This window comes from Anas acuta, chromosome 2 (genome assembly GCF_963932015.1).
Source record: "Anas acuta chromosome 2, bAnaAcu1.1, whole genome shotgun sequence".
Taxonomy (NCBI): domain Eukaryota; kingdom Metazoa; phylum Chordata; class Aves; order Anseriformes; family Anatidae; genus Anas; species Anas acuta.
The window spans coordinates 52,608,870-52,629,658 of NC_088980.1; the positions used below are offsets into that span (position 1 = coordinate 52,608,870).

Below are 20,789 nucleotides of genomic sequence, written 5' to 3' on the forward strand. Positions count from 1 at the left end.
AACAAGCTGTTTTAATGTAATACTTGGGAGACTTGGCATTTATCAGCAATCAGTGTCAGTGTACATCAGAAGATACAGAGATATAAAATAAATCAGGTAAATACTTCTTTTTAGACTGCAGGCAAATTGATGCTAATTGTTAATAAGAATGATGTGAGTTATATTTATACCAATTGTAACTGCATATTATTTTACAATGTAGAATAAAAGACATAATAAACTAATCTTTTAAAGATACTAATCCGTAAAACGTTCTTGCTAGGATAAGAATATGATTATGTTCCTGTAAATTCTAGGTAAAATAAAAAATGTAAACTGAATTGATAATAGTATCCATAACAATCCTTTTCTTTTTTTTCCTCAGAATTAATGTTTAAAGAAGCTGGGGAATACCTACGGTTTAATTTCCTGGCAGAAAATGACCGATTCCCTTTCTGATTTTTTGTGAATCATTCTTTAGGTACACTATTTTTAAAATTTGAAGTGAAATTTTTTTGTCCTGTACAGGGATCAAAAAAATCCGACAAGCAGAACTAAAAGCAGAAGAAGATATGATTACTACGGGACAATAGAATTATAAATAGATCTTTTTGTCTAATCAAAATTCTGGAAGAATGCCCTCATGTAATTTTAGTTTCTGCAATCAAATGACCAGTGTGACATCATCTGAACATTGAGTACTCTCAGAAGCCTATATTTTCCAATCATAAAAGAAAACATGATTTTTTCATAATGTGCTCCTGGTATTAATAATTCTTTTAGCTTAGTTAGGCCAAGGTGATGGAACTAATGTTTCTTCAGGATGTGGGAATATCGCACTGAGGCTGTTTAATTGGACAAAATGTCGCAAGGGAAAGAAGAGACAGGGAAAGAAGTTAATGTTCCAATTCAAAGGTAATTTCAATTTTTGTAAACATAGTTTGTTGGATAGTTACATGTTCACAAAGTCGTGAAACCCAAATTTTAAAAATGTTACAAATAAGACCATCTTGGGTTCTTCACAGAGAGGGTGGTTGCACACTAGAACAGGCTCCCCAGGGAAGTGGTCACGGCACCGAGCCTGACTGAATTTAAGAAGAGATTGGACTGTGCACTTAGTCACATGGTCTGAACTTTTGGGTAGACCTGTGCGGTGTCAAGAGTTGGACTTGATGATCCTTAAGGGTCCCTTCCAACTCACGATATTCTATGATTCTATGATTCTATGATCTTTACCATTAGCATTCACCCTGCTTATGTATGTGCCTTGTCATACATGGTTTTAATCAACCAAATACTTAAAAACTGAGAATTTATCTGAGCTCAGGATGTACAGGGTCTGTGAAATGAGTGAAACTGCTCTTTTAAGTTACTTCATTGCAGAAGTTAGAAAAAAAATATTTTTACACTCAATATAATTTCTTGAAATTGAGACTTGTTTGTGGTTGTGGGTTTTTTTTTTTTTTTCAATTTAAATTTTTATGTACGTAAGAGAAACTGAAATTTGCAAGGTAGCATAAAGTGTCAGCAAACCAAAATAAATAAATAAATATATAAATAAGACAACTATTTTAGTCTTAATTTAGTGGAATTTCTCTGAATGAAGCTGAAGCTAGTGAAGTGCATTGATACAAAAGGGCAGTTCTGACATCAAAACTGACTCACAATGTGTTTCGTTGCTATTATATGGAACTATGTAAGAAACAAAAGTAGATCAATCTCTTTAATTTAATTAGCTTTATAAAAATATTGCAACGCACAAATTATAAAAGGAAAATGTTTTATGATATTTTACTCTAGAAAGGTAGTTTAGTAATTAGTGCTTGTTTCATTTAGAAATCTGTATTCAGCACTAAAATTCAATATACATGCGTATAATCCAGTGTATTATAGAGTGAGTGACTGAAAAGGCACATGTATCTCTTTGGCGTATTTAGTAGAAAATGCCATACTGAAAGTAGGGCCAACTTAGTTTTAAAAACTGTTCATGTCTTTCCATCCCCTGAGATCAAGCACTCTGAAAACTCAACTACTGCTGAAAGCCCTGTGCCTTGCTGCTGGAAAATCATACAGATTAAAAAACAACCTTGGGGGGAAAAAAATAGCAGTACAGGAATTGCTTATGAGCATTTACCTTGTTTTGCTATTTTGTAGTCTCCATTATCAAAAAAAGCCTTGATGACACTGTTTTATTTTATTTTATTTTATTTTATTTTATTTTATTTTATTTTATTTTATTTTATTTTATTTTATTTTATTTTATTTTATTTTATTTTATTTTATTTTTCCTTTTCTTCATTTCCACCATTGAGTGCGTGTTTCTTCAGACAAACAACTGATGGGTTGCACTAGAGAAATGGTAGAAATGATTGTAGGCAAAGCTAGGTCAAACACACAAATCAAATCAAACAAAAGTGAGAGAAATGTGTATTTTGTCCAGTCTCTTCACTGGATGCTGTTTGTAATGACAGTACAGTAAAAGGGTTATATTGATTGACTGACAGAGGTAAAATTACAAGGCTTATACTAAAAGATTTATGAAATCAGTGTTTGCCAGCTCTGATAGTCCAGAATGAATATATACATGTGTGTGTATTGTTTGTTTGTTTTAATAGATCTCTGTGTATTCTGTGGACCTGACTTTTATTATTATGACAATGTAATACCTTCCTAGATACCTGTTCTGTTGTTTTGTTTTATTTTCAATTATGGTTATTTATTGCTTGACACATACAAGGACAGCTCTTATAAAAAACCTTTCTTGCCACTTTAATCTATTTAAATTCCAACCTGTTTTTTCTCATTGTCCCGGCATTTCTGGAGGTGGTGTGGGAAGGACAAACAACTTCAATATATGAGCTTATACAGACAGGAGCAGGAACAAATACTAGTGAGAATTTCCTTTGTGAAAGCTTTGAATCTAGACCATGAGAGCACATTTTAACAACATGAAAATAATCAATGACGACTCCATTCTAGGAGCACTAAAGGAAGTAAAATGCTCAGAAATTGAATCGGCGACCTGGAAAACAAGCTCACATTCAGTGGTGATTTGATGTTAGGAGTCTCTGAAGAAGTGCAGAGACTGAGGGATTTCTTTCTGCTATCAAGAAATTGGTTATGAAAAGGAGTTAATAGATTTCACAAGCTGCTGATGGATGTCCCAACAATCAGAAGGTGTCTAGAATGAGTCTAGCCTGAAACTGGAAAGGTTTCTGAGTAGGAGATGTAATGCTACCTGACAAAGTTACTTATCTAACACCAAAATAGACTGGAAGTTGTGGAGCTGTGAATCAGTGGAAGCTGGGAGGGGATTCTGGGGAGTAAGAATAAGAATTTCTTCTTACGCTCTTCGATACAGCATCAGGTATTGGCTGTTGCAGCATATAAGCATCAGCAAGGACCTCTTGCTTGTTAAGCCTGCAGTCCAACCCTGTGCTAAATCCCCAAGAAACTGGACTGGGGCTATGTAAACCCTTGGTATGACCTGGTGGGATAGTTTTTATTTTTTATGTTCTTAAAATGTCCCAGGCCAGGTAGCCCAAAACTAAACTGACACCCCTAGCTTTTTTTCTTTCATGGTGTGTTTGTTTGTTTTTCTTTTCTCCTATGGTAAGAGTCTCAGGTATGACCTCTAGATAATGCTTAATAAAAGAGTAAACTTATGTCCCATTAGTTGCATGGACGATCTTAGCACATTATTTTGTGTTTGATTTAGTGGCAATAGTGAACAAGCACAACGGGAAACATGTCAATCACTGGTATGTGCATTTGCCGTAGAAGCTGATTAAGCCACTGAAGGGCAGCGCAGAGCAGAGGAGTATTTTTCAAAAAGTTAAGACAGAGGCATGATATACAAGAGAATACTCAGGAGGTCTTTCACATAGAAAATAAAATGTTTTTTGATGTTTATGGATGGGTAATAGTGTTTCCCTTAAACAACCATCAGTATCAGAATGGCTCCTCAATTTTATGCTTTCCTCCATGCTTCTCAGTCAGTAGATCATCACCCATGTGAGTGATGTGCATTTGCAGCATAACCAGCAGCCTTGACAGTGACAAGAAAAACGTTAGACATTGCAGTTGTGTTCATGCACGAAGCAATTTTACCCAGGGAGGACATGGCAGAAGAGACTGACTCCAATCATGTGATCCCACTCAGCTCCGTTTCACATCATCCTGAAATGTGTTTGTGCTGAACTAGTTCTAGGTTACCACTTGTTTGATACAGAATACAAAGAGACAGTTAGGAAAAAAAAAAAAAAGAGAGAGAGAGAAAAAAAAAAGAAAGAAAAGCAGGACTGAAGTAATAACGGTGCAGTATGTGCTTTCCAGTGCTTTTCTCTCAGGATTTATGCTAGAGGAAAATATATCATACCAAATACATCAGCCTGAAAGAGGCAAGGTTACTGGCTCTCCATGCCTTCAGGTCCAACCAGTAGTGAGGCTGAACATGCATTCATGGCAGACAATGCAGTACATGTATATATATACCCCATACAAACACATATATACATGGCTGGACATACAGATCACAGACATGACCTGGGGAGCTGCTCCTGATGGCTCATGGTGATGGGTTTCACACCCGGACATGGGGTCTAAGGCTCTGCTGGGATGACCCCAGGAGGTGATCAGACAGAGTCTCCCTTCCCCAAGTCCTTAATTTGGGATCTGACTGGCCTTCATACCCCTGTGGTACTCTGGGCTTGTGTGATGGGCCTTTCATGGCTCTGCAATGGGCCTGGGGACAACCTACAAATTTGTCAATAGACTAACCATATGTATAGTTTAAATCTACTTAATATCTTTTATTAAAGCCAAAACAAATGAACTAGTAATAAATCTGAACAGGAAGAGAGCATATACAACGTGCAAGAAAAGGGAAACGAAATGCTCAACAACCTCCTACTGGCTCTTATTATTGTAGAAACTGTGAATTAAAAATACTTTGTCATGGCATAGTATTCTGTACAGTGAAGTACTGTGAATTTGACAGGAGTCAATACCGTGGGCAACAAGCAACACAAGAAAGGATCTTAGAGAAGATCCTGTGTAAGCATCTGGACAGCAAGGTCATAGCTGCACTGCTGGATTCCTCGCGAGATGGAGTATCAAGGCAATAGCTTGGGGGCAACTGCCTTGTGAAAGAAAATCTGTACAAGGAAGGGCATCAGCCTTTATTGGAAACAAGGGTAAATATTGCTGTATTAGGGTCTAAGTTCAAAGGTCGGGAACTTACTTTTGTTCCTTTACACACAATTTGATTTTCACAGGCTTTCCATTCAAACGTCAGGCAAGGATGCACTACGACTAATGTGTGAAGTAGGAGGTGACCAAAAACGAACCTTGTATGGGGATTTCAAGGAAAAATAGTAGGGTTAGACAAGGAACTTTAGGTATATGCATGAAAATGAGATGAATTACTGACACGCAAATTGATAGCAAAAGGTTGATCCACCCTGGAGGTACTGCTGTGGAACGCAGCAGGTAGCGTTTTGTGACACACAGCACTGAGACAGCACGTCAATAAGCAGTATTTTTTGCCATACTCAGAGGGTGAACACGCATTTGGCAGCGTACTTCACTGGGCGTTGTTGATTCATCAAAGAGACCGGGCAGGAGGCTGTGAGAGGATGCAGCTTTTTCTCTCAGGCAGAACCCAAAGGGTTGCAGTGGGCGCTCGTCGCCGGAGTTGTCTCCTGTGTGCTAATGCAGGCTTCGGTCCCTTACTGTCTTCTGTACAGCATGAATAAAATATCACAGGGAGACTGCAGAAGGGAAAGTCTTTCTGTGACAGCAGTGTCCAGATGACACCCTTGAAAAGCAATGCTTGTTTTACAGGGGATTTTTACCAGCCTGTGCAATTTACTACTGAGGGATATTTTTAGCGCTTGGAGTTTGGCAGATTTCAAAGCCGGGTAGCACTTTTATGGACAGAATAAGAACACCTTCGTTCATGTCAGAAAACAGAAGGAATATCGCTGCGTACAGGGGTGAGACCTCTGGGAGAAGGGCTGTCTCTTCCTGTATCCTCTCCTAGGAGAGAATTTGAGGGGAAACCCTCTCGTGAACGAGCTCCCAGTCTCCAGGTGACATGGATCAACGAGCAGAGCCCCCAAAAGGGGCATTTTTCCCCTCATTTTCCTGTCATCCCACCCGGCCCAGCCCCGCCGCCGGCCGGCAGGGGGCGCCCCACCACAGGCGCGCCCCCTCCCCTCCCTCCCCTGCGCGCTCCCGGAGCGGGCGGCGCTGATTGGCAGGCGGCGGCGGCGCGCGACGCCTGCCCGAGGGGGCGGGGCTTCGGTGGGGGGGGCGCAGGCTCCTATATAGCGGGCAGGACGCCGCTGCCGAGAGCAGTCGGCGGGCGGGCGGCGACGGGGAAGGAGGGGGTGCGCGCGCGGGCAGGAGCAGCAGCCCCCCCTCATATATACACACACATACACACTGCTCAGTGCGCTTCTAGTTGGCAGAGCCGGCCCCGGCCGTGACCATGCTGTGCTACGTGACCAGGCCGGACGCCGTGGTGATGGAGGTGGAGGTGGAGGCCAAAGCCAACGGCGAGGACTGCCTCAACCAGGTGAGGCCCGCGGCGGGGCGGCCGTTGGGCGCCGGTGACCGTTGGGGGCCTGAGGGGGGCGCTCCCTCACCCCCCCCTCCCACCCCCCGTTGATGGCAGGCGGCGCCCCCCCCTTCTTCCCCTTTATTTATTTATTTTCCTCTCTTCTTCCCTTTATTTTTTTTTCCCCTCCTCCATGTTGGATGCAGGGGTTGCAGCATCCCTCGGTCGCGGCCCGTCTGCCCCCCCCCCCCCCCCCCTCCATTTTGGGGAAGGGAGGCCGCGGCCTCCTTGCTGCCCCCCAAATTCTCCCCACAGGGGCCGGGGGGCCCCCATCCTGACACGGCCCCCCCCGGGGGCTCAGCCTGTCGCCCCCAGGTGCTGCCGCCCTTCCCTGCCATCTTCTGTGGGGATGGGGGCAGGAGGGAGCCGAGCGTGGCTGCCAAGCCCGTCGGTGGCACCTAAATAAAACTTGTGGGATGCGCTGCTTCTCGTCACCCTCCTGCCTCAGAAGTGCTGCTGGGAACAGGCAGCCGGCTGGTCTGAAGTGCCTGGCCTTGAGGAGCGAAGGGGATGGGGTTTGGCTGCGGAGGTCCATCTTGGTGTTTACTAGTGGGGAAGTTCCCATTTTACACTCTCGTGTTTGTCAGTGTACCATTCTGTACGCTGCCTATTTAAAATCATCAACAAATCAGCTGTACGAAGGTGTTTACAAACAACACGTCTTTTGTTTCAGACCACTAGCCCTCAAAACAGTCGTTGAATCAAATACTACTTCTTGCCCAGTTGTGTCGTTGGTTCATTATGAAGGACCTCTTTCTTTCAGGTTTGCAGGAGGCTGGGAATTATAGAAGTTGATTATTTTGGACTGCAGTTCACTGGCAGCAAAGGGGAGAATCTGTGGCTGAATTTGAGGAACAGGATTTCCCAGCAGATGGATGGTTTAGCTCCTTATCGACTAAAACTAAGAGTCAAGTTCTTTGTAGAGCCCCATCTTATCTTACAAGAGCAGACGAGGTAAGGTTAAGATGGTTGTAAGTAAAGCGAACTTATTGTTTCCAATTTCAGTAAGCTATGAAAACGATTACCCAGAGGTTCTATTTCTTCTATCTTCTGGTATTCTTTGCTCAACTTTTCAGCACAGCTTTAAAATTCCGGTGTTTACATGTATTACTCTTTTTTTCTTTAAAAAGTGATATTATTGTAAGTATTGTGTGGGGAAGAGTAAGTAATGTGTAGTTAATTCCATGAGGAACTAGCGCTGGAAAAAGCCAAGCAACCAGTAACCAGTTTCTTACATGGTGTTTGCGTGTCCGATAGTAACCCCTGTGCAGTGGTGTTACTGTAGGTCGTTCAAAACCACTGGTACAGAAAGGCAGGAAACAATTCCTCCCACAGAGCAAAAACTTGCTGAATTCCTTCTTGTCTGGGATCATATTACAGCAACTTTCAGATGGCTACAGGCCCTTTGAGGCTACAGAAGAACAGCTGTTCTGCTGCTTCTGTGGCCTGTCCTTTTAGCTAAATTGTTATACTGTTCCCAGGGCTGAAGATTTGTCCTCTCAGATGAGTAGCAAATGTTTTGTGTTCACTCCACCAGTTCGATTACTGCATTGCCATGTTAACTGCATTAACTGCAATTGGGTTCTCTGTAAGGAAAACAGAGCAAGTATGTTTAAAACTGGTCTCAACACATTTTTTCCAGTTAGTTTTAGGTGGTACATCAAAAATAAATACAGAAAAATGTTGTGTCTGGAAGGGAATGCCAAAGCATACTTTCACTGCTCACCTCGACTTGGTACTCCAGAATTAAGACCATGCTTATGACATTTTTGTTCTGCACAGGATATTTTTACAGTGAATTTGGTCAGAGGCTGACAGTTTGATTCGGTGTACATCTCAGGAAAAATACTGAGTTAAAACAAGACAATGTGTATATTTCTTGAAGTAATACTGGGAGAGGTTTAGGGGAACAGTGGTTACAATCTGGCTGAAGTCTTCAGAAGGCTGCAGAGTAGACCACAGTTGTCCTATGTAACAGATTTAGTTAAGCAAGTACATTCTAACATCCACATTGTGATGTACATTATTTTTGGAAAAATTCTAATATTCATGGTATACTTTTGGGTTCTTTCAGGGTATTTTTCCTGAAAGAACCCTGTTTTCTTAAATGCTCTTAATGAGAGCAAGTATAAAACCAAATAATGAAGCTTTATGTGGAACAAAAACAACACAATCATCATACCTGATGAGGTGGCAGAGATTACCCTGGATCTATTGGATGCATCTCCACACTCAGAGCAAATCAGGGTGAATCTGAGGAAGCCTAAAGCAAATGATTGGCATTTTTGCTGTTGCTGCTGAATGTTTGTTCCACTTTACAAGGCTTTTGCAGACACCTGTGTTTTCCTACCTTGAACACCATCGATGCAAGACTTGGCAGGTTGTGTAAGTTAAGAGCTTGAACTGGTGAAACATACCCCAAGGGCCTAAAAGACAGGTTGCGTAGCTAGAATGCAACAGAGCTTGTGTGTGTGAACATCAAAGACCTGAGTATGCTCCACTATTAAGGTGACTTTAAAAGGTTGTAGCTGGGGTGAGTTTTATGTGTGAGTTAAGACTGGTCTAAAATTAATATTTTTTAACAGACTTTAAAATCACTTGAGCATCAGTCATCAAGAGATCTATGAAAATTATGCTGTGCTGGAAATTACTTAGAGAGAAACAGGCATTGAAACTAGTGCTTATTGCCACTGTCTTGCAAGTATAAGTGCTCCTGAGGCACCAGCTAAGCTGTTCAGTCCTCAGTGTTTTTAGAGTTTGTGCTAAAAGGCAAATCCATGTTGTGAAATAGTTTACCTTAGTTCCGTTTTAGTTGCCTGTACCCACTCATCTACATGTAGCAGAGCAGAGTTCTGTAGTGCTTGTGGTTAATGTATATTTCTGCAGTGTTGACATTGAGCTACAGTGAATTTGCTGTTTTCTTTCTTGGGTGTGCTTAAGGGTTTGATATGTGTATAGCCATGCAGTCATATTTTAGTCTGCATGTAAGTTTCCGTGGGATGAAGGGAAAGTCAAACTTGTTAAACCTGTCATCGAACTTTAAATCAATAGGTATCTCATGGAATATGATTAAAATGAGCTGTACAGCTACAACTGACAACTTATTTCTTACCCCTACTTGCAAAGGCAGTTTACTGGCTGACAAAGAAATGGTGGTGGCTGTTCTGGTTTCCTTTAGCACAGTGGTGTTCCCAGCTGATAAATAAGAGAGGGCATTTCTAATGTTGAATGTTATGCTCTAGTCCTTGTGTGAAGAAAGCTGAGGAAGTCTCCATGTCTCTTACATTTAGCTTCTGAACCTGATCTTCCTTATGAGATGTGCGTGGAGACTGTGTTTGAAGTCTGGGGAGTTGCAAGTAATTCTGAAATCATTTGGCTGATAATGCTTTGCTATGACTAATAGTGAATGCTGTGACTGAGCTGTTCTTTGTTTTTTTCCATATACTTCAGAAGCTTCGTCAACACCAGTTTTGCTGCTTCATTAAAGAGATCCTTGTCTTGCACTTAGAGCTTGGCTGCGTGGTTCTGGAGCATTTTAGCACTCAGGTTTCTACATGCTGTGTAAAAAGCTGATCTGGCTACTGAACATCATCAGCCCGTGCTTCTGTTATCTTTAATCAGTGTGCAATCCAGCAGAAGATTGCAGCCTCATGCATTTTTAATATCTTATGCAAGGAAGCCTTCTTACCACCGAATGCAAGGTTATAATTGCATCTTTGACCACTATGGCAACAAGCCACCTTCGCTAAGTGCTTTGTGAATGGGAGGATCGGGTGTGGGGAGGGGGAACCTTCTCACTACACTTTCCTTTTACGCAGGGTTAAGCTTTATTTCTATTGTTCTTTGGTTCTTGATTTCTAATTTTTTATTTGACTGCCTGGTACTGAATTTCACCACAGGATATTGTGGTTTAGAATTGTTTTCAGTGGAATGAAAGTGCCTCAGTGCAAGAATGCTATTCAAATTTAATACACTGCTGTCAACTGGAGCTTTAAACAAGCCTGAAATGTGAACAGCGTGCTTGTTAAGAGCAGTTTGAATAGCTGCATGGTTTTTGAATGAAGAATCACGTAGGCTTGCTAAAGGCTATCTCCCTCTTTGCTTAAAGCTATAGGTGCCAGTCCAAATCCAGACCACAAGCTCTGCTGTATGTCATGCTGGTTTTCAGTGTCTCTTGTGGTAGGTCATGCAACAGATGGCTGAAAAAGCAATGTTTTCAGCAGTGAGTCAAAGTTGCCACCTGGTTTCTGTAACTCAAGCAGAGAGCTGGGAGGCAGCTTTGTGGCTGTGCAGGAGCCTCCTGCTTGGGGCACGTGTGGGATCACCTGGGGCATTGTCTGCATGGAGCCACAGCGGTGGAGTGTGGCTGTGGTCACCCCAGGGGAAGCGGTGGCTTGCTGAGGGCCGGTGTGGGGAAGTCAGAGCCCAAGGAGAGTGAGTGTTGATGTAAAGGCTGCTTGAGCAGTGTAAGGCGTCCCTGTGTGTACTTGGAAAGAGCAAAGCTGCTGTCTGGTGTAATGTGACAAAGCCAAGTGTTCTTATGTAAGCCATGGCGATTTAAAGCAACATGTCAGCTTCCAGCAGGCCACACGATCTCACAAAGCATGCAGAGCAGCACTTTGCCAACTTTGAGATCAGTAACCGTCACTGGGAGCCGTTAAAGGTTGTGTGCTACTTTTCAAGTATTTGAATCATTTGTAAAATGCTTTTGCAGTGATTTCAGTTGTGGTTTCTTATTGGTAATGATGAACTAGTTAAAATTAGGAGCTGACTTGTAAGAGTTGAGTGGTTAGTAGTTAGAAAGTAAGAAAAAACATCCTGTTATCCCGCAGTACTGTCTAGCCAGTGCAACAGTGTCAAGGTATTTGTTACCATGCAATAAAAACCAGCTGTAATAAACAGGGTGAGTTTAATGGATCTGTTTGTCTGAACTGGAGTTGAGTTGCAGTTAGTAACCTCTGACCCACTCTGCTGAAAGCAGATAAGAGTAAACATACTGATGAATGCAATTGTAACTTTGCAGAGCTTATTTTTCATATCTAATGGCTTATATCTGCTGCTAAAAATAGAATATTCTATTGCTGTGATCTTTACTATCAATATATTTTTAGGGATAACAATTATGCCTCTTTCATTCCTTGTGACTATGCAGTTGCAAATTACTTCATAGTAGGACAGATTCTTTCCCTGTGGTGAGGACTGTCATACCCCAGGTAGGACAGGCAGTTCCTTGGGACGTGTTCGAAGGTTCTCGCCAGGAGTCTGGCAAGAGGATGGGCTCTCCTGGCTATATTTCTAGGTCAGGAAGTATTAGTCATACAAACACTTCTTATTGGTAACAGACTGGGTTTTGCCACTTTCCCTTCTGGCAGAGAAGTTTAGAACATAACTCTGAACATAGATTTTTCTATTTGCACTGTTTTCCCTTGGTTATTTTTTAAACTGTAGTAGGAACAAAGTTTTCAGTGCAGAACTTTGAATCCTAATGTATATAGTTGTCTTTAATGAGTTTTTATGAAACAAATGACTTCTGTGTTACATATACTCTTTTAATAGCACTTTTGCAGAGTTTTTAGTTTTCATCCAACTGAATTGGCAATGGATTCATTTTTAAGTGGTATAGCTAGTGCTTGAGGAAAACATTTAACTGTTTCAAGTCTAGAGCTGCTTTTTCTTTCTTTGAAAAGGAGGAAGTTCTCTCTGGGCAGTGACTAACGAAGCACAACTTCGATGAACACAAAGCTTGGTCCCCTGATCAGTATTTCTTTGTGCTATTTTCAGATACCAAATTCAAAGGCAATACTCTATAATTGAACACAGGAATATCTAGGCAGTGTGAGGTTTGCTGGGGGTACTAATGCTCTAAGTTACGCTGACTTTTGTACTGGTGCTGCCCTGTATAGAATTCAGGGCATGTTACTTTGTCAGGCCAATGGAAAGGTGTTTGTTCTTCAACTGCCTGAGTATCTTTAGTGGTGGGGAAAGCCCAGGGTTTTTTTTCATATCTAGAGAACCAGTGAAATCTCAATTTAGGTTAGCATTTAACTTATGAAAACTTAACTACTTTGTGGTAAGTAATAGTGTCTGTAATATGGCCATCTTTTCTGCAGTAGATTGGAGCAGATCTTTTTTACAGTTAGACTTAGCAGAATTTCATGATTAACTGCCTCAGGGCTCCGTATGTTTTTGTTTTGCTCGACTGTATTCAGCAACAAAAGTGCATTCTTCTGGCTTTCAGTTTAAAGACAAAGGCTTTCATTTTGTGTAAAAAGGAAAATGGTTATATAATTAGAGAATCTAACTGGTGTTGTGTTTAACCTTGAAGGGAGATGATTTTACAGTGGATATTAATGTATTTTTGGAGAAACAGACCCATAAAAAGGCCAGATGGGCAGACAGCACTAATCAGAATCATTTTTTCATGTGTATAAAATGTTTGCAGCCTTCATTCTTTCATAATCTTTCAATTTCTTGATGCAATTCCTTCCTCTAACGTATTTTAGATCTGTTAGAAACAACACAATGAATTTGCTACCTGAACTTTAGTTCAGGGCAAGTGCTGCAGCAGGTCAATTTGGAGGCTTATGCACTGTCATTCAAAAACAAGGTTCACTGGCAGTCTCTTTGTTTAGTTAGTTTCTGTGCTGTTGTGTGTGTGTGGCTTAGCATTGGGCAGGAACCAGCCATGGTTTGTTTTTGGGTGGAGTCAAATCCCTTGAGATGGACCCTGACATGTGGGTGGCTTTGTCTTCTGACATTTATCCTGGCTACAGTAAGCTCTTGCATCACTTCAGTTAGCTTGCAGTAACTGTCCCTTATGCATGCCATGCCTCTTTCCCTTTTGTCCCCTAAAAATGTACAGTAGCTTAGTCTGGGATGTCTTCTCTTATGCTGTATGAGCACCTAGGTCACTGCACGTTAGTTGGTGCATCACTTTTTTTGTTGCACTTTAAACTTGGTTGTCTACCTCTGCCAGTACAAGCACTTCAGTGAATGTGACAAGTTCTGCTTCCACTGTAATTCCATCTGTATCTGCAGGAGTCATCTTCTGTTTATTCAGCTCCCCCTTGATGTTCATGCAGTCCTTCCAGCAAGACAATACTGACTTTTCCTTGTGTAGTCAGTACTGTCATATGCATAAAGTAAGCAAACCAAAGTTGTGGCAGCTGAACATGCCAGCAAATGAGAACAAAATTGTCAGATTCTTCTTTAAAATACCATAGGTTTAATCAGCACGTAGTTGTAATGACGAGAGAACTCGTTTTCATACTGACAGGATCAGAAGTGCATGGAAAAGCTGTATTTTATGAAATGGTGATTGGAATTAAGGAGATGCCTACTGTTTGTTTTTAGGCATAGCTTTTCAGTAATCAATCAAATAATTTGACTGGCTTTATGAATTGAGCCCACGAACGTGTACAACCTCTCCACTCTAAAAGCTCCAGCTATGCCTTTGTGTGGCCTTAGCCAAAAGAACTCCAAATTAGTGGGGTGGGAGAGGGGGATTGGAGCAGGAGTTTGGGACCGGCTCCAAGAGGAGCTCAAACAAGGAGTAACATGCTCACAGGGGAGACAGCTGTACTGTCTGAAGTTCTTGTTCCCTCACCTCTTAAATCTACATCCTGCACGGAGGGGGGAATGTTAGCTTCCCCCAGGCCCCCATTAAACTGCTGAAGTGGAGACCCATGTCTAGACAGCTAAGTGATGCAGTTTGAGCACTTAAGTGGCAACTGCAGTGATGCCGTAAGCATGCTTCATGCTGCTTGCCAAGGGAGGTGCTGGAGCTGTGGCTCATTGCTGTGCAAAGTATGGTGGGGCAGCTTAGGAGATGATAGTATTTTCCTTTCAGAAATCCTGCGTATGAGCTGTCTTTTGGGGGGAGCATTATTTGTATTTTCTGGGCTGCAGCATTTACTATCATAGAACTAAAAATGAATCCAAATTTTAGAAGTTATATAACTGACTGTAGTGCTGGCAAGGTAGCACTATTTGCTTGTACAATGAAATTGTAGAGTTACAAAAGGACTTACATAAGAGATCCAAGAGGACTATTGGAAACAAAGTGAATCGTTAACCAGCATCTTGAACTTCACTGAGTGATTCAACATAGTTTTTTTCTAAAATTAAATGTAATTTATTTTTTTAAGGAAGTGAAATGTAAATGTCCTATCACTATGGAAACTGATATCCCTGTGGGTACTAGACTTATTGAAAGCTTTTTCAGTGATAACATAGTTATTTCTACCTCTGACTTCCCTAAATACTCAATCTTAAGAACAAGTAGACAGAAAGGTATGTTATCTTCCCTGACAGAAGATAAGGAAGTTCAGGTAAGCTATAGGGGGAGTTAACAGGCTGCTATTAGAGTTAGTGGAAATTTTGATTTGTCCTACCTATTAGATAATTAAGAACAGCTTTGAATTTTCCAGCTAGCTGTCAAACCTGCCTCAGTCCCCAAGCATAAATGACAAATGTGCATACAGAATGGAGGCTTTATATTTTATTTTATGATGAAATACACTTTTAACTACTTCAAGTTACTTTCTTTAATCATGTTACTTGGAGAAGTGCTGTCTCCCCTTTGACTGGTGCCACAGCCATTTGATCTGTATAGAGAAAGCATGCTCTTTTTCTGGCTGCATGGTAACGTTTTGTGCTTCTGTTCACAAATTCCTTTGTGGAAGTGATTTGTAAATAGGAACCAAAGAAAATTAAACTTAGGTAACTATTCCAGATATTTTTTATGGTTATTATATGGAATGAATTGAAGTTAGCGAATAGCCTTAGAGCTAAAGCAGCTTTTATTCAAACTGATACTGAAATGCTCATTTCTTTTAATTGTGCTTCTAGGCATGGTCTTCAGTTCTATCCTCATCTTTAAGTGAATAATGAGATGGGTGTCCCTTTTCCCCCTGTGCCCAGACCATTTGGTACATTCACTGCAAATTCTTAATTACCATATTAATGATTACCAAACATACTTGCTATGTTACTTGTTACCTACCTTATTCTTTTAACATCTTGTATAACAAATATTTCTGATTCCATTGCAGGCATATGTTTTTCTTGCATATAAAGGAGGATCTTCTGGCTGGTAATCTCCAGTGTTCTTCAGAGCATGCAATTGAACTTAGTGCGTTGTTGGCACAGATGAAGTTTGGAGACTATAATCAGAATACTGCCAAGTACAATTACGAAGAGTTGTGTGCAAAAGAGCTCACCACTACCATTCTAGAAAGGTAAAAAGAATGAATTGAATCAAATCATATAGGGGCCAAAAGTGTAAGACTTTGTTACGCTATTGCATCAGCAGGTTAGGGCATATCTTGTGGTGTTAAAATGCCGTTCTGTGCATTTTTGCTGTGAACCTTCTGGTAATCCATGTAAATACTTTGGAGTGGGGGGGAAGGCTAGTTAGAAAGCCTTGATTACATTTAGCTCTTACTTCTAAGTAAAGTACAGTTTTACATCCTGAATATTCTCAATGTTTTTAGTAATTCTCTTAAATGCTTCTGGCCTGTCTTATCTGGCTGTAAATTTCCAGTCATCGTGGACCCAGAAGAACAACCTACCTGTTTAACCAGGTCATATAAAAACCATGTTATACGAAGCTGCTAACAGTAATGGCACATCCTGGAGTTACTTCACCCAGCCTTAATCTTTTTTCATCAACAGCATTATTGCAAAGCATAAGCAGCTGGAAGGTCTCAGTCAAGCTTCTGCTGAATATCAGATTCTACAGATTGCAACAACACTGGAGAACTATGGAGTAGAGTGGCATTCAGTTAGAGACAGTGAAGGGCAAAAACTCCTTATTGGTGTTGGACCTGAAGGCATATCCATCTGCAAAGATGACTTCAGTCCTATCAACAGGTACTTGTTTTCTGGAATCATTTTTCCATGTTCCAGAACTACTGGGCATGCCTCACTTCTATGTAGACAAATGTTCTGTGAATTCCATAAAGGATCCATTGCAATGTAGGGTCTGAGGGCACCACCTGCTTGTAAGACAACTGGTCTTAAGGCTCTTGGGTTTTACGTACTTCTGTGGCAGCACTTTCAATCCAGCATTATGGGCAAGTCAGAGGTCATAGTATCACAAGGTACCATAGTAAGTTGTGGGAAATGCCCTTTAAAAGCTAAATGTGTTTTTGTATTAATTCTTAGGATTGCTTATCCTGTTGTTCAAATGGCAACGCAGTCTGGGAAGAACGTATATCTGACTGTTACCAAGGAGTCTGGTAATAGTGTTGTTCTCCTGTTTAAGATGATCAGTACAAGGGCAGCAAGTGGACTCTACAGAGCAATTACAGAGACGCATGCATTTTACAGGTTAGTACTGCTGCTAGTCAGCTTTGATCTTCTCTTCAAGCCTGAACAGAAGCTGAACAGGCTTTTGCTGCTTTTCATTTTGTGGGATGGGAGTTAAAAGTAAGCAAGATTTATTTTCAGTATACTACTCCAAATAATAGCACTTCAGAATAAAACCTTGCTGTTTTCTTTAATTCATAATACATGTGCTTGTCCCTGTGTATGAGTCAGGATGAGAGCAAAGGAATAGAAGGTAGAAGGCCTGTTTTTTTCAAAATATGTAGGTGTAGCCCATATGCATGTATACTTTTGTCTTTATTTGGCTCCTCCTGTTGCCAGAAATCATCTTCCTACAATTCCTTTCCTTGCTCACATGCTTAGCTCCTGGCATGAAACAAAATCCTATCAGTTGTCTTCATCCTTCTGTTCTTTGAGGCAAGGCTGCTGTAATTATCTGCTGATGGCTGACTTTTGCTGAAACCACTTCTCACTCCTACTGTGAGATCCAACACAGGTAGAACTGACCATCAAAGATAGTAGTGGTGTTCCCTAACTTAACTACCACATTGATCTCAACTACTTAGGAGAAGAATTGGGCTTAAGTAGGGAAAGATACATATGCTAGGCAAAGCCCCATCCAGTTCCTCAAATCACATCACTGTAATACAGTTAGAGCAATTAACATCAGTTAGTTGCCTTTCTAACCACTGTAGCTAATCAGCAGCTAACCACTGCTTATTTCATGGGCCTGATGTTAAGCATGACTTGTTATCCTCCATGATTATCAGATCTTTGTGCTCTTCATACTTCTATCCAGGCAATCTACAAAGTTATTTAATGCTTTGACTGTCTTAACTGCTTGGTCTTCATATTTGGTTGTCACTTCTGCTGTCCTTTGCAGTGTGACTTTAAACAGAATTGTAGCTAGGCAATAGGATTTGGTTGTGAACTTAGGTTTTGGACTCAGGCCCTGTGAGGCTGTGGTCCTTGTTCTGCTTGTTCTGTGTTGTCTAGAGGGGTGATAATGCTGTAATAGGCTTCTGCAGGTTTAGCTACAGCATGGGGATCCGTGGCAAGCATGGTTAGGCTAGCTGGAGCACTATGTGGCAAATCGAAATGGCTTGATTTAACAATGCTAGTATATCAAGTGTTTAGTGTCAAGTAATGCCATTAACCAATTCTTCACTAAAACAAAGAGCCTATCTAGAGAAAGGGGTGTTATGCCAAAGGCTATTACAACTATTTAATGTAGCATCTTGGCATTGCCATGTAAAGAGATGTTGCTAAGCAGAACTGTAGATTGAGCAAGTGTTCACTGCTAATGTGCCTTAATTCCCTTCTGTAGGCTATTTTACTAGGTATTTCTACATCTTCAAAGATGTAAAGTATCATCTCTGGTTGTCTTTTGCTTTGATTTCAATGCTGTTATTTCAACTTTGAGAACAATTAATTGTAGAGGGAGGCTTATCAGTATTAACTAACCCAATTTTGTTTTGCCTTGCTGTTCTATAGGTGTGACACTGTCACAAGTGCTGTCATGATGCAGTATAGTCGAGACTTAAAGGGTCACCTAGCATCTCTTTTCCTGAATGAAAATATTAATCTTGGGAAAAAATACGTCTTTGACATTAAAAGAACATCAAAAGAAGTTTATGATCATGCAAGACGAGCTCTTTATAATGCTGGCATTGTGGATCTTGTTTCGAGAAGTGATCAAACCCCACCGAGTTCCCCCCTTAAGTCTTCAGAAAGTAGCATGAACTGTGACAACTGTGAGGGTCTTAGCTGCCAACAAACAAAAGCTCTGCAAGAGAAGCTGCGAAAGCTAAAGGAGTCCATGCTTTGTATGGTGTGTTGTGAAGAAGAAATCAATTCAACATTCTGTCCCTGTGGCCATACAGTATGCTGTAAGACCTGTGCTGCCCAATTACAGGTAATAATTCCATTAAGTTAGCAAGTAGTGTAGAAGCTTGGGTTTTCTGTATACATGAGTATTAGATTAATGTGTAAAGTGATTTTAGCAAAAATGACTTTTAGAACTGTTTTCAGTAAACTAGTTCCAAAGGATGTTCTGTTCAGATGATTCTGAAAGATAAGTTTTAGCTGTTCAAGCTCTACTGTGGTGAGAGTAAGCATTAGCTGGGTCCTGCAATTGACTGTTTTAAGTATGAAGACTCAAAAAAAAAATTAAAAGTGCTCTTTATTGTAGAAAATGGTCTCCAGTAAGTATATACACTCAAAACACAAAGTAAACTAACTTCCTAATGTTTTTCCTTTCCAGTCATGCCCTGTTTGCAGATCTCGTGTAGAGCATGTCCAGCATGTGTACTTGCCAACCCACACCAGTCTTCTCAATCTGACTGTGATCTGATCTGCATGTACAGCTTAAACCGATCATGTACTTCTTAAACTGCACTACTCTGAATCGCAACCATTGATTGTGAAGAAGGCAACCACTCTGGCACCAATCCACGATCAAAAGCAAAAATACTGAATTGTTGAACATATCTTTGCTCAGCATGCCCATGATGGTTTGGGACATCTTTCTGGAGCAGAACTGTTAACTGACTCATGTTACTAAAACAGGAAAATGACGTATATGTTTGTAGCATGGCAGTGTTGCCAAAAAGCTAGGGAGCCCTGGAGAAATGTGGTATACACATTGGTATACCCAGCAAGAGCAATGCAGCCTTTTTATTTTACTCTTCAAATTCTTTTTAGTACAGTCATTCCATTTATTTTAATAGTAAAACTAGCTTTTACAAATATCAGTTTAGTATGGCTCATAGTTTATGCTTTTAGTAAACTGCTCAAAAGGGAGAACTTCTCTTAAAAACAAAAAAAAGGTTCTTAAACTATACAAGGCTTCATCAAGCAGCTGCATTCAATTTTCTTAAATAGAAAGCAATTCTGTTCATATAGCTTTGGAAGGGTAGAACAATTTTAATTTTATAGTGCTACAGGTGGGTCAGGAAGGTCTTCTGGTTGGTAATGATGTCCTCTGGAAGCACTGCTGCAGGACTTCATTCACAGCTCTCAGTGGGTAAGGTTTCCCATATCCAACTTGGTTGGTTGGTAGTCTTGGGTGCTGTAGTCAGCTGCCCTTTAAGTTGGCTTTATTTTTGGAGGCTGGTATCAAGCTGTTAATCATATACCATTACTTCCTAAAAGAAGGGTTATGCATAACTTTAAATGCTTTCTTCAGTTAATGTCTTCATTGGTTAGGATATTTCCTGCTAAAATGTTTTTAATCTCTACCCCCTTACGTGGGCATTTTGGACTCCAGTTTCCTAGCATAATCTCCAGGATACAGAGGAACTAGAGACCATGTTTGGGTGCAATACTGGCTTAATTGAAGCTAGAAAAGTACACTGTCACTTTACTGAAACTTTCTGACTATACTTTTCATATTGCCTTAATGTAGCAGTAAGTGTGTTTATGCATCTGTTTCTTTGCACAGACATTTTGTCAAAATATTAAAACTCTACTTTTTTATGACACATTAGCATATAAACCTTACTCTAAGAGGGTATTTATTTTTTCACTTTGTAAAGAAAATTTTGTTTCCTCATGAAGCAAGAGCTTTGTCCTATATCGTAGGCAACTTCTGTCTTTTTATATTCAGGTTAATAAAGGACTTTAAAAATCTATTTTGTGTTACTTATGAGTCTTATTTTTCTGAACCTCTTCTGCAGTATTACTGAACTGAAAATACAGATTTTTCACATTTATAGTCTGAATACTGTGGGTCATCTTTCTACTAAGGGAGCAGTTTCCTCAGGTGTATATGAATTCTGAGGAGGGGGAAGGAGAGTGGAAGAATAGGGGCATATTGTATCAAAGAAGGTTGTCTAACTATTATAGTGGTGTACAGTGG

At 40.6% G+C, this 20,789-nt stretch overlaps 1 protein-coding gene across 1 annotated transcript; it reads left to right on the forward strand.

Moving 5' to 3' along the window:
* The first annotated feature begins 6,325 nt into the window (after positions 1-6,325).
* Positions 6,326-20,562, forward strand: MYLIP (myosin regulatory light chain interacting protein). The gene is made up of 7 exons (XM_068674775.1): positions 6,326-6,559; positions 7,365-7,555; positions 15,655-15,840; positions 16,277-16,474; positions 16,769-16,933; positions 18,425-18,845; positions 19,194-20,562. Exons 1-7 carry the CDS (start codon positions 6,473-6,475, stop codon positions 19,281-19,283), a joined length of 1,338 nt encoding a protein of 445 aa, XP_068530876.1. The 5' UTR covers positions 6,326-6,472; the 3' UTR covers positions 19,284-20,562.
* The last annotated feature ends 227 nt before the right edge of the window (positions 20,563-20,789 follow it).

Excerpts from the sequence above, each read along its gene's own strand:
- MYLIP (XM_068674775.1), top strand. The coding sequence starts at position 6,473 with ATGCTGTGCTACGTGACCAGGCCGGACGCCGTGGTGATGGAGGTGGAG. Across the intron at positions 6,560-7,364 it reads GCGAGGACTGCCTCAACCAG|GTTTGCAGGAGGCTGGGAAT; the intron begins GTGAGGCCCGCG and ends TCTTTCTTTCAG. Across the intron at positions 18,846-19,193 it reads CCTGTGCTGCCCAATTACAG|TCATGCCCTGTTTGCAGATC; the intron begins GTAATAATTCCA and ends TTTCCTTTCCAG.